A 13,028-nucleotide genomic window follows, 5' to 3' on the forward strand; every position below is an offset into this window, starting at 1 on the left:
AGAAAGAGCTATATTGAAGTCACCAAGTATAAGTATATTATTATCTAAGTATTTCTTCACTTTGTTTATTAATTGGTTTAAATATTTGGCAGCTCCCACATTTGGGGTGTATATATTGAGGATTGTTAAGTTCTCTTGTTGGATAGATCCTTTGAGTATGAGATAGTGTCCCTCTTCATCTCTCACTATAGTCTTCGGGGTAACTTTTAGTTTATCTGATATAAGGATGGCTACCCCTGCTTTCTTTTGAGGACCATTTGAATGGTAAATGGTTCTCCAACCTTTTATTTTCAGGTTGTAGGTGTCCTTCTGTCTAAAATGAGTCTCTTGTAGACAGCAAATAGATGGGTCCTGCTTCTTTATCCAGTCTGAAACCCTGCGCCTTTTGATGGGGTCATTAAGCCGTTCACATTCAGAGTTACTATTGACAGATAGGAGTTTAGTGTCATCATGATATCTATTCAGTCCTTGTTTTTGTGGATTGTTCCACTGAACTTCTTTTTAAAGGGGAATTTTAAGAGTCCCCTTTAACATTTCTTGCACAGCTGGTTTGGAGGTCACATATTCTTTCAGTTCCTGCCTGTCTTGGAATCTCTTTATCTCTCCTTCCATTTTGAATGAGAGCCTTGCTGGATAAAGTATTCTTGGTAGCATGTTCTTCTCATTTAGGACCCTGATTATATCCTGCCAGCCCTTTCTGGCCTGCCAGGTCTCTGTGGAGAGGTCTGCTGTTACCCTAATACTCCTCCCCATAAAAGTCAGGGACTTTTTGTCTCTTGCTGCTTTAAGGATCTTCTCTTTATCTTTGGAATTTGCAAGCTTCACTATTAAATGTCGAGGTGTTGAATGGTTTTTATTGATTTTAGGGGGGTCTCTCTATTTCCTGGATCTGAATGCCTGTTTCCCTTCCCCGATTAGGAAAGTTTTCACCTAGGATTTGTTCAAATACATATCTGGCCCTCTGTCCCTTTCAGAGCCCTCAGGAACCCCAATTAAACGTAGGTTTTTCTTCCTCAGGCTGTCGTTTATTTCCCTTAATCTGTCTTCACGGTCTTTTAATTGTCTGTCTCTTTTTCCTCAGTTTCCCTCTTTGCCATCAACTTGTCTTCTATGTCACTCACTCGTTCTTCCTCCTCGTTAACCCTCGTCGTTAGGACTTCTAGTTTGGATTGCATCTCATTCAATTGATTTGTAATTTCTGCCAATTGGATCTAAATTCTGCAGTCATGAAGTCTCTTGAGTCCTTTATGCTTTTTTCTAGAGCCACCAGTAGCTGTATAATGGTGTTTCTGAATTGGCTTTCTGAAATTGATTTGTAATCCAGATTTTGTAACTCTGTGGGAGAGAGGACTGTTTCTTATTCTTTCTTTTGAGGTGAGGTTTTCCTTCTAGTCATTTTGCTCAGTGCAGAGTGGCCAAAAACAAGTTGTATTGGGAAAAGGTGAAAAAGAGAGAGAATGAAAGAAAAGAGAAAAAGAAAAAAGAAAAAGAAGAAAAAAAGGAAAAAAGAGAAGAAAGAGAGAAAGAAAAAAGAAAGGTGAAAAAAAGGGGTGGGGGAAGCAATCAGAAATCAAAAAGAAAGAAACAAAAAACAAACAAAAAAAAAACACGGGGGAGTATCTTCTGATTCTGTATACTTTAAGTCCCTTGACTTCCCCTGGAACTGGTCCGTCTAGCTGGTCTTCTGGGGGAGGGGCCTGTTGTGCTGATTTTCAGGTGTTAGCACTTGGGGGAGCTGCTCTGCCCCTGCCTGGTGCAGGGCTCAGTGGGGGTTGTTGACCCCGTGAGGCCCCAGGAGGAACAGCCACAGTGGCGGGGGCAGCTCTGGAGCCCTGGATTCAGCCCCCGCAGTAACTCCGGGGCTCTCCGTCTGCAGAGCCTGGAGGCTCCGGGCGGGGCCGCTGATCTGCTCAGCTCGGGGCAGGAGCGTCCTTGCTGTCCTGGGCCCTCCCGGCCTCTGCCTGTCCCGGGGGAGGCCGGATCCTGGGCTGTGTCCCGGCGCCCTGTGCTCCGGCGCCTGCGCTGTTGGATTCGCGCTCCCGCCCCGCAGCCCCCTCCGCGGAGCCACCGCCCGAGCCCCTCTGAGCTGCTCCGGGTCCAGCCATGCGCTGCAGCCCTTAGGGAGCTCGGCTTCGGTGAATGGCGCACTCTCCTGAGCGCGCAGGTGTCTGTTAGTCTGTTTGACACAAAATCTAATGGGTATGTTCCAGTCCTGGTTCTCTGTTCTTTGCCATGCAGAAACCTTCTCAGACCATACTTTGCAAAATCTGGCATATTCTGTGGCAATCTATTCCCTTTCTGTATATGACTTATCCTTGAAGACATTATGTCATATGAGCACTTATTTGCCTGTTCTCCATTATAAAGTATGATCCAAAGAAGCAGGGACCTCACCTTTTTTACCTCTTTGTGTTCACAAAGGTGTGCATTTTTATAGAAACAAGTTTTAAAATATCAGAATTCATTAAATAGAGAAAATGGTAGGGAAACAAAAATCCTTACCCCAAAGATTCAGATGCAATGAAATGCCGGGACACCTGCACCCCGATGTTTCTAGCAGCAATGGCCACAATAGCCAAACTGTGGAAGGAGCCTCAGTGTCCATCGAAAGATGAATGGATAAAGAAGATGTGGTTTATGTATATAATGGAATATTCCTCAGCCATTAGAAACGACAAATACCCACCATTTGCTTCAACCTGGATGGAACTGGGGGGTATTATGCTGAGTGAAGTAAGTCAATCGGAGAAGGACAAACATTATATGTTCTCATTCATTTGGGGACTATAAATAATAGTGAAAGGGAAGAGAAGGGAAGGGAGAAGAAATGTGTGGGGAATATCAGAAAGGGAGACAGAACATAAAGACTCCTAACTCTGGAAACGAACTGGGGGTGGTGGAAGGGGAGGAGGGGGGGTGGGGGTGAATGGGTGACGGGCACTGAGGGGTCACTTGATGGGATGAGCATTGTGTGTTATTCTGTATGTTGGTAAATTGAACACCAATAAAAAATTAATTTATTAAAAAATATGGTGGATTCCATAACTGTCTTAAATAAAACTGAACAATAATCTAGTATTTATCTTTGTGTATGGTGCAAGAGAGTAGTCTAGTTTCATTCTTCTGCATGTGGATGTCCAATTTTCCCAGCACCATTTATTGAAGAGACTGTCTTTTTTCCAGTGGATAGTCTTTCCCGCTTTGTCGAATATTAGTTGGCCATAAAGTTGAGGGCCCACTTCTGGATTCTCTATTCTGTTCCATTGATCTACGTGTCTGTTTTTGTGCCAGTACCACACTGTCTTGATGACCACTGCTTTGTAGTACAACCTGAAATCTGGCATTGTGATGCCCCTAGCTATGGTTTTCTTTTAAAAAATTCCCCTGGCGAAATACAAATCAAAACCACAATGAGATACCACCTCACACCAGTAAGAATGGGGAAAATTAACAAGGCAGGAAACCACAAATGTTGGAGAGGATGCGGAGAAAAGGAATCCCTCCTGCACTTTTGGTGGGAATGTGAACTGGTGCAGCCACTCTGGAAAACTGTGTGGAGGTTCCTCAAAGAGTTAAAAATAGATCTGCCCTACGACCCAGCAATTTCACTGCTGGGGATTTACCTTAAAGATGCAGATGCAATGAAACACCAGGACACCTGCACCCCACGTTTATAGAAGCAATGTCCACAATAGCCAAATTGTGGAAGGAGCCTTGGTGTCCATCGAAAGATGAATGGATAAAGAAGATGTGGTCTATGTATACAATGGAATATTCCTCAGCCATTAGAAATGACAATTACCCACCATTTGCTTCGACGTGGATGGAACTGAAGGGTATTATGCTGAGTGAAATAAGTCAGTCAGAGAAGGACAAACATTGTATGGTCTCATTCATTTGGGGAATATAAAAAATAGTGAAAAGGAATAAAGGGGAAAGGAGAAAAAAAATAAGTGGGAAATACCAGAAAAGGAGACAGAACATGGAAGACTCCTAACTCTGGAAACGAACTAGGGGTGGTGGAAGGAGAGATGGGCAGTCACCCAGTTACCCCAACCCCCCAACCACCTCCCCTTCTGCACCCCTTTGTTTCCCAGAGTTAGGAATCTCTCATGGTTTGTCTCCTCTAATTTTTCCCACTCAGTTCCCCTCCTTTCCCTTTTAATCCCTTTCACTATTTCTTATATTCCCCTTATGAGTGAATCTGTATGATTCTTAAACTAAGTAGTCAACCTATCAAACAAACATGCAATCTCTTGGCTCTGGTGTAGGTTGGTCGGGCTCTCAGATGATCTCGGGTAAAAGTTCTTAGGTTTTGTTCTCTTTGATCCTTTCTTGAAATACCTGCTGAGCTCTCAGACTCACCTGGGTGGGGTCTATAAGATGAAAGATCTGTGTGAAGGTCCCAATTCCTCCCTGGATGGTTGATGATGGAGACTGAAGCTCTGTTCCCAGAGAGGACAGCAGGAAACTGTGAAGCATAGGTCCTGCAGACAGACTTAGGAACTCAAAAGCAACATTCATGTCCTGTCCCACACAAGGATGCACCATGATAAGGGACTGCAACGGAAGAGGTATTTACAGTTCACTGTGTCTTCTCATTAGACACTGTTTCCATTGTTACTCCCACCCAGAGCATATTATTTCCCCATGGGCCACTAGTCTGGACAGAAAAGAGATTTTGTCCTGCCAATTCTCTGTTCCCAGGAGACCAGATTAGAAGTCAGGTCAATTCAGTTTTTATTACTTCTTCTCCATAATCTTGCCTGCCTTCTAGAGCTCTAACCTCCTTGCATCTTATTCCATTTTTGAGTTCATGTTTTCTCCAAATCTAAGACTGAGGGACCTGGTAACCAGGTCTCATGGACCTTCAAAGTATTGTCTTATGGCAGAGAAGGTCTCCAGATCACTCTAGAAAATTGCTTTTCCTCTCTTCAACAAGAGAAAGGGATATGTTAATTTGCTATAAACATATGGGTTCTGTGCCCTTGTCTTCGTGATGTTTTTGATTAATCAGGTGATTTATGCTGATAACACAAATTAAGAGCTGCCATTTAGTGTTCCATTTAAACAAGTTTGTTAATTATGAGATATTTAAATTTTTTTAGGCACCACACACTGAGTGAGAATCCTATGTGGATTGTTTTATTTCATTTTTACAAAAGCTCACTCTGTAAGATCTGTACAGTAATGAACCTTAATCTACAGTTGTAAAAGTGAGACTCAGAAGTGTGAAATGAGATACCCAAGGTTATTAGCTGAGGGAGGGATGAGCTTTGACTGGAACTCCCCCAAGATATTTCTAGTTCTCATGCTCTAGGTCAGTGATTCTCAAGCAGGGGCGATTTTGCCTCCAAACTACACTTGACAATTATGGAGAAATCTTTGGTTGTCATAACTAGGGAGGTGCTACTGACATCTAGAGGTTGAGGCCAGGGATGCTGCCCCTTATCCTACAATGCACAGGATGGCCCCCACCACAAAGAATCATCTAGCACAAATGTCTCAATGGTGGAGAGGTTGTGAAACACTATTCTAGACCAGAACTTCTTCAACGTTAATGTATATTTAAATCACTTGAGGATTCTGTTCAAATTCAGATTCTGATTTGGCAGGAAGTGGGTGAGGCTCAGAGTTCCTGTAATTATAACTGTTTCCCAGTTGACACTGATGTTACTAGTCCAGGTCTGTGGGCCAGTCTTTGAATATTAAGGGTGTCATTCAGCATTTGAGTCAAGGATATTGTTTTAGACCTTCTCTACCAGGAATCTTCTTGCCCACCTTGGGTCTGACCTTAGGTGCTCAAATGATGGACTCAGTAGGCAAGCTTGTGCATGCTCAAGTTTATGGCTATCTCTTGAGTCCTGTCCTCCTAAGCTGTACTACCTCAGGGGAGGGATGATGCTAGATGGAAGTGATGCATAGGGCAAGGTATGGGGAAAGTGTGTGGACCTTCCATGCCTTCTCCAGGCATGCCACTCTACCAGTCTCCATGTGTTCACCAGCCTGAAAGCTCTCTGAACCATCCTTTTGGGTTTTTATGGAAGCTTCATTATATAGACATGATTGATTAAATTATTGGACATTGGTGATTAAACTCCATCTCCAGGCCCTCTCTGATCCCAGGAGATTAGGGGGTGGGAACTAAGGTTCCAGTCCTCTAATCACATAGTCCTCCTTTGCTTTCCCAAATTCACCTCATTAACCTAATAAAAGACATCTTTATGGCTCTTATCACTTAGAAAATTTGAAGTTTTAGAAGCTCTGTGCCAGAAATGGGGATGTAGACTAAATGTATGTTTTTAAGGTATAAATCACAATATCACAGTATAAATGTAGGACTGGATGAAGCCTTTATTGGAATTCTGTCACAATGCTTCCAGTTCTCACACTGGCACAGTGGTTCTCAACCAGACAGGATTTTGCCCAAAGGGATATTTGACCATGTCTGAAGTGATGCTGCTGAACATTTATAATCAGCAACACCCAACACAAATATTTATCCAGCTGAAGTGTCAACAGTGAGAAGGTGAGAAATATGATTTTAGACCAACATTTCTCCACCTTCATTGTGCATACAAATCACCAAAGTTTGTAGATAAAATGCAAATTCTCATTCATCAGGTGCCTAGTGGGTCCACGGATGCTGCATTTCTAACAGACTTCAAGGTAGTGTTGATGCTTCAGGTCCTGGTCTGTGGGGCACAGTTTGAGAGTAAGGCTCTATGTTCCTGTGTTAGAGTCATGTGTGGGTAGCTTTAGGTCTTCTCCACTAGGAGTCTTCTGTGTTTGTAATTTTGAAAGAAAAATTTTTCACATAACTCTATGGGTATTGATAAATTCTGTGTTCAATTATTTTTAATTTTTAATTTTTAAAAAGATCTTATCTATTTATTTTACAATGGGGGGGGGGAAGAGAAAGAGAGAGAGGGAGAAGTGGACAGAGAGAAAGAAAGAGATAGAGGGAGAGACAGCAGGGAAAAAGCAGAAGGAGAGGGAGAGGAAGATAATTTCCAGCAGATTCTGCAAGGAGAACAGAGCCTGATGCAAGACTTGATCCTGCATGGATCCAAGATCACGACCTGAGTGGAAATAGAATCAGAAGCTCAACTGACTGAGCCACCCAGGTGCCTTGAAATTCTTTTGTATAAAGGCTCTTGAGTGTCATAAAAAAATTTATATTTGAAAAAGACTTAGTAATAGGCAAAAAAGGGCTTCCAAAACATGTCCACATCCTCATTCAAAGAACTTTTGATAATTTTTACCATTCTCACTGGTGTGAGATGGTGACATGGATGGAACTGGAGGTTATTATTGCTGAGTGAAGTAAGTCAATCGGAGAAGGACAATCTTGAGGTTTCACTCATACAGGAAATATAAAAAATAGTGAAAGGGTAATAGGGGAAAGGAGAAATTATGAGTGGGAAAAATCAAAGAGGGTGGCAAGCCATGAGAGACTCCTAACTCTGGGAAATGAACAAGGGGTAGTGAAAGGGGAGGAGGGCAGAAAGATGGGGTGACTGGGTGACGGGCTCTGAGGGGAGCACCTGACGGGATGAGCCCTGAGTGTTATACTATATGTTGGCAAATCGAACTCCAATAAAAAATATACAAAAAAAAAAGAACTTTTGAAAACCTTTGTTTACAGAGCAAGGAGAATGCAGCCAGTAGATGGAATAAGGCTGCTAATCACTGATCTTGATATAAAGAGAGTAGCCTGGGTTATCTAGATGTGATTAGTGTAATCACATCTACAGAGGAGAATGGTCCTTTAAACGTGAAAGAGGGAGGACAAAGAACTAGAATCTGAGAGACATTTTCAGACTCTGTGCTGTGGGCTTTGAAGATGGAAAATGTCCGTGAGACAAAAAAGGCAGGTAGCCATGGGAAAGTGAAATAGGAAAGGGAGTGAATTCCCCTCTGAAGTGTCCAGAAGGATCAAAGCCCGGCAGACTTAATTATAGCCCAATGAGACCCATTTTGGGCTTCTGACCTTCTAGAAACATAGGATAAATCTTTGTTTTAAGCCACTGATGTGGTCATTTGTTACAGCAGGAATTGAATACAGACATTTGTTCAGAAAAGTATTTTTTGTAGGAATGGAGTTTGAGCCTTTCAACTCATTCAGTCAACTTCCCTTGGGTAAAGGCATTTGGTATTGAAATCCCACCTAAAATGGAAGGAGAAAATCAGTTTCAGCTTGGAGATAATCTGCCCCTTTAGCTGGACAATGATTTCCCACTGCAGAAATACTAATGTGGTCATGATTCTGAGGACTTTGAAGATTTGAGATAAAAAGAACCAATTTTTTTTTTTTTAAAGAACCAATTTCTTATTAAAATTAAGGTCACCCATTCTACTTAAATGTTTGTGTCAAAATTCTACGTTCTATGTTGATTCAAATATTTGTTCTTTCAATATATATTCCCTCCAACTTCCAGGTTTTTTCAACACAATAGATGAGATCTAAATAAGTTTCTGTGTGTCTACATAAATGTGTGTGAACATGTTTATTTGAGATAAAGATGTATACAAATGTACACACACTTACACATACATTCTTAACCTTGAACGTTTCCTTGGACTTCAACAAAGTGCTTCTATACATTTATTTTAGAAGACTATAATAAAGACAGGCTTGGTTAGGGTTCTTTCAGGTCACCAAGAGGGGCTGGAAGGAGATGCCTCTTTGCACAAAAAAATGTGACCTTAATCATATGTCTGGATGGGAATTCAATCTCTCTAATGAGTCATTCTTTGATCCTGAGTATATATATGGATGATAAAGAATTGATGATATTGATATTGTTCAATCATCACCCATTTCATAATTGTGACAAAATTTAGAAAGGAGGAGATATTTCATTTAGAGCAAAGAGTCCTATTTCTATGTTGCAGAAAGAGAAGACATTTCAGTAAAACATCATAAACATGCCAACCAAACCAAACCAAACCAAAACAAAACCAGCCAAAAACCATGCCAACCAATTCTTCATGCCAACAGAAAAAGCCCAAATTTTGTGCATGGACACCAAACTTCATACTTCAATGAATGGATGGACAACATACAATGAAATATTTTGCTCAGTAATACAAAGTATACTTTCAATTTTTCTTCATCATATTTAAGATCTTCCCTAGCTCAAAGGCAATATGAAGTTAATCTATTTTAATATTTGTTTCTGTGTAGACCCCACTTGGAGACATGTACTTGGTAATCATTTTTCCCATCACTGTGGTAGGCATGGTGGACATAGCTGGATAGGAGAACATGACCCTAATAAGAAGAATGGAACTCAATGACTACCTATAGACAAAATATAAGTTAGCCTACATTTTCAGGATAAGCAGTGAAGGCAATGATGTACAAAGTATTGATGTGCACTAAAGAGAAAAACGGGATCTCATACTTTCATTTATTATAAAATTATATAAATATCCTTAGTTAACAAACTATTTTTTCTACATGAAAAATATGACTCAATGTTGGACAGGATGCGGAGAAAAGGGAACCCTCTTACACTGTTGGTGGGAATGTGAACTGGTGCAGCCACTCTGGAAATCTGTGTGCAGGTTCCTCAAAGAGTTAAAAATAGACCTGCCCTACGACCCAGCAATTGCACTGTTGGGAATTTACCCCAAAGATTCAGATGCAATGAAACGCCGGGACACCTGCACCCCGATGTTTCTAGCAGCAATGTCCACAATAGCCAAACTGTGGAAGGAGCCTCGGTGTCCATCGAAAGATGAATGGATAAAGAAGATGTGGTTTATGTATACAATGGAATATTACTCAGCCATTAGAAACGACAAATACCCACCATTTGCTTCAACGTGGATGGAACTGGAGGGTGTTATGCTGAGTGAAGTAAGTCAATCGGAGAAGGACAAACATATGTTCTCATTCATTTGGGGACTATAAATAATAGTGAAAGGGAATAAAAGGGAAGGGAGAAGAAATGTGTGGGAAATATCGGGAAGGGAGACAGAACATAAAGACTCCTAACTCTGGGAAACGAACTAGGGGTGGTGGAAGGGGAGTAGGGCGGGGGGTGGGGGTGAATGGGTGACGGGCACTGAGGGGGGCACTTGACGGGATGAGCACTGGGTGTTATTCTGTATGTTGGCAAATTGAACACCAATAAAAATAAATTTATTATAAAAAAAGAAAAATATGACTCATGACTATCCTTTTAGTAAAATAAGAGAAGATTACTTGGGATGATATATGTTCTTTGAGTAGAAAGTATCCATTTTTAAATTAAAAGATTATTTATTTATTTGACAGAGGAGAGGGAGAGAGCAAGCATAAACAGGGGGACTGATAGAGGGATGGGGGAAGCAGACCCTCACCAAGCAGGGAACCCAACATGGGGCTCAATTCCCAGACCCTGGGATCAAGACCTGAGCTGAAGGTAGCCATATAACCAGACTGAGCCACCCAGGTGCCCCGGTAGAAAGTATTCCTTTTTTTTTTTTCTACTTTTGTTTATTTATTTTTCTTTCTTTTAAAAAATATTTAAATTAAATTAGCCAACATATAGTACGTCATTAGTTTCAGATGTAGTGTTCAGCTGCATATAACACCTACGGCTCATCACATTATGTGCCCTCTTTATGCTCATCACCCAATTACTCCAACCTCCACCCATCTCTCCTCCAGCAAACCTCAGTTTGTTTCCTATAGTTAAGAGTCTCTTAGATTTTTCTCCTTCTCTGATTTATTCCCATTCAGTTTTCTTCCCTTACTCTATGATCCTCTGCGCTATTTCTTATATTCCACATATGAATGAAACCACCATATGATAATTCTTTCTCTGATTGACTTATTTTGCTCAGAATAATGCCCTCTAGTACTGTCCACCTCAATGTAAATTGTAAGTATTCATCCTTTCTGATGGCTGAGTAATATTCTATCTATGTATCTATGTATCTATCTATATGTCTATCTTTCTATCTATCTATATCACATCTTTATCCATTCATCTACCAGTGGACTTCTTGACTGTTTTCACAGTTTGGCTGTCGTGGACATTGCTCTTATGAACACTGGGGTGCAGGTGACCCTTCATTTCACTACATCTGTATCTTTGGAGTAAATACCTAGTAGTGCAATTGCTGGGTCATACAGTAGCTCCATTTTTAACTTCTTGAGGAACTTCCATACTGTTTTCCAGAGTGGCTGTACCAGCTTGAGTTCCCACCAACAATGCAAGAGGGTTTCCACAGTAGAAAGTATTCTTAAGAGATCCATGGTAAAAAAAAAAAAAAAAAAAAAAAAGAGATCCATGGTACCCCATGATATAAATGAGAATTTCCAAAAATTTTTTACCAAGGTTGGAAAAAACTTTGAAAAAGTAGGATATGGACAAAGGGGAAAACTATGTATATCAGACAGAGTAGAAGTCTAATAAAGCGAGTGTATGGAGAAGCTGAATTCAAACAAATGGAAATTCCAGGAAATAAATAGAATGAGCAGATTCTACTTCCACTGTCTGATCAAAGAATGGCAGTTCCTGGCTCTGAGGCTGTGAGTCCTGAAATCATGGGCACTTCTTCAGCCCCATGACGATTGGCCCTTACATCTCTGGAACCCCAATGATTCTTTTCAGAGCTCTCTTTATATCTTTGTTCCTCAGGCTGTAGATGAAGGGGTTCAACATGGGTGCAACCAAAGTGTACATTACAGAGACCACTGCACTTGTGTGGGAGCTCTGGGTAGCAGCAGAGCTAAGGTACACACCAAGCATCGTACAATAAAATAAGGAGACAACTGAGAGGTGAGATGCACAGGTGGAAAATGCTTTATACTTGCCCTGAGCTGATGAGATTCTGTGTATGGAGGAAACAATCTTAGAGTAAGAGTAAAGGATCCCAGCGAAAGGACCACCAGCCAGCAGGACAGCTGCAAAATACATCACCAAGTTATTAAGAAAGGTGTCAGAACAGGCAAGTTGGATCATCTGGTTGAGTTCACAAAAAAAGTGGGGGATTTGGAAGTGTGTACAGAAGGACAGCCGCAACATCATTAAACAATGTAGCAAGGAATTCAGGATAGACATGATCCAGGACACCAGAACTAGCAGTTTACAGAGATGAGGGTTCATTATGACCATGTAGTGTAGGGGATGGCAGATGGCCACATACCGGTCATAGGCCATCACACTCAGAAGAAAGATGTCTGACACGGCAAAGAGTATGAGAAAATAAATCTGTGAGATGCAGCCTTCATAAGTGATCACTTTGCTCTGAGTCTGGATATTCAGCAGCATCTTGGGGATGGTGGTGGAGGTGAAACAGATGTCTACAAAGGACAGGTTGTCAAGAAAGAAGTACATGGGGGTGTGGAGGTGGGAGTCAGAGCCAATGGCCAGGATGATGAGTAGATTTCCAAACACAGTGATCAGGTACATGGTGAGGAAAAGCCCAAATATGAGGGTTTGCAATTCTGGTTCCTCTGATAATCCCAGAAGAAGAAACTCTGAAATTCGTGTATCATTTCCTGGTTCCATGTGGTGGAGATGACTTCAAGGACAGAAGCAAATAGCATGACTAATTTTCACACAAACTTATGTTACTCTAAGATTTGAAATGCTTTCTTTTTTATTCCAGAAATTCACTTCAATATGTTATGCCAGTAAATGGTCTCCATAAGGAGATCCCCCGTACCACTATAGTTGTGGAATTTTTGTTCCAATTACGTTTTTCACAAAAGGCCCTGTATTCTACAGTTTTAATTCAAAAATTATTCTAAGTTTTGGAAACATAAATTGAGCTCTGGTCACATTCTGGCATGTCTAGGCAAGGAGTATGGGGTGCTAAAGAACAAAATGATAGAGAAAGAATACATTAATAAATAAGAAAACTAAATAGCATTTCAGTTGGTGGCGGTGGTATGAAGAAAGGGAAAACAGGGATAAAGCAGAGAAGAATAGGGCATGCTATTTTCATGGATATGGAGGCCATTCTGCAAACAGGAGGGCCCTGGAACACAGACCTCAAGTTAGAGTGGGAGGTAGACCAAGGAT

The 13,028-nt window shown here is 41.2% G+C and overlaps 1 protein-coding gene across 1 annotated transcript; it reads right to left on the reverse strand.

The window, feature by feature from the left end:
• Positions 1–11,579: 11,579 nt before the first annotated feature.
• On the reverse strand, positions 11,580–12,512 carry LOC112913288 (olfactory receptor-like protein OLF4). The gene has a single exon (XM_025989872.2). It carries the CDS (start codon positions 12,510–12,512, stop codon positions 11,580–11,582), a length of 933 nt encoding a protein of 310 aa, XP_025845657.1.
• Positions 12,513–13,028: the final 516 nt, after the last annotated feature.

This window comes from Vulpes vulpes, chromosome 9 (assembly GCF_048418805.1).
Source record: "Vulpes vulpes isolate BD-2025 chromosome 9, VulVul3, whole genome shotgun sequence".
Classification (NCBI taxonomy): domain Eukaryota; kingdom Metazoa; phylum Chordata; class Mammalia; order Carnivora; family Canidae; genus Vulpes; species Vulpes vulpes.

What these genes read in the sequence shown, in the direction of transcription:
- LOC112913288 (XM_025989872.2), bottom strand. Translation starts at nt 12,512, where the DNA reads ATGGAACCAGGAAATGATACACGAATTTCAGAGTTTCTTCTTCTGGGA.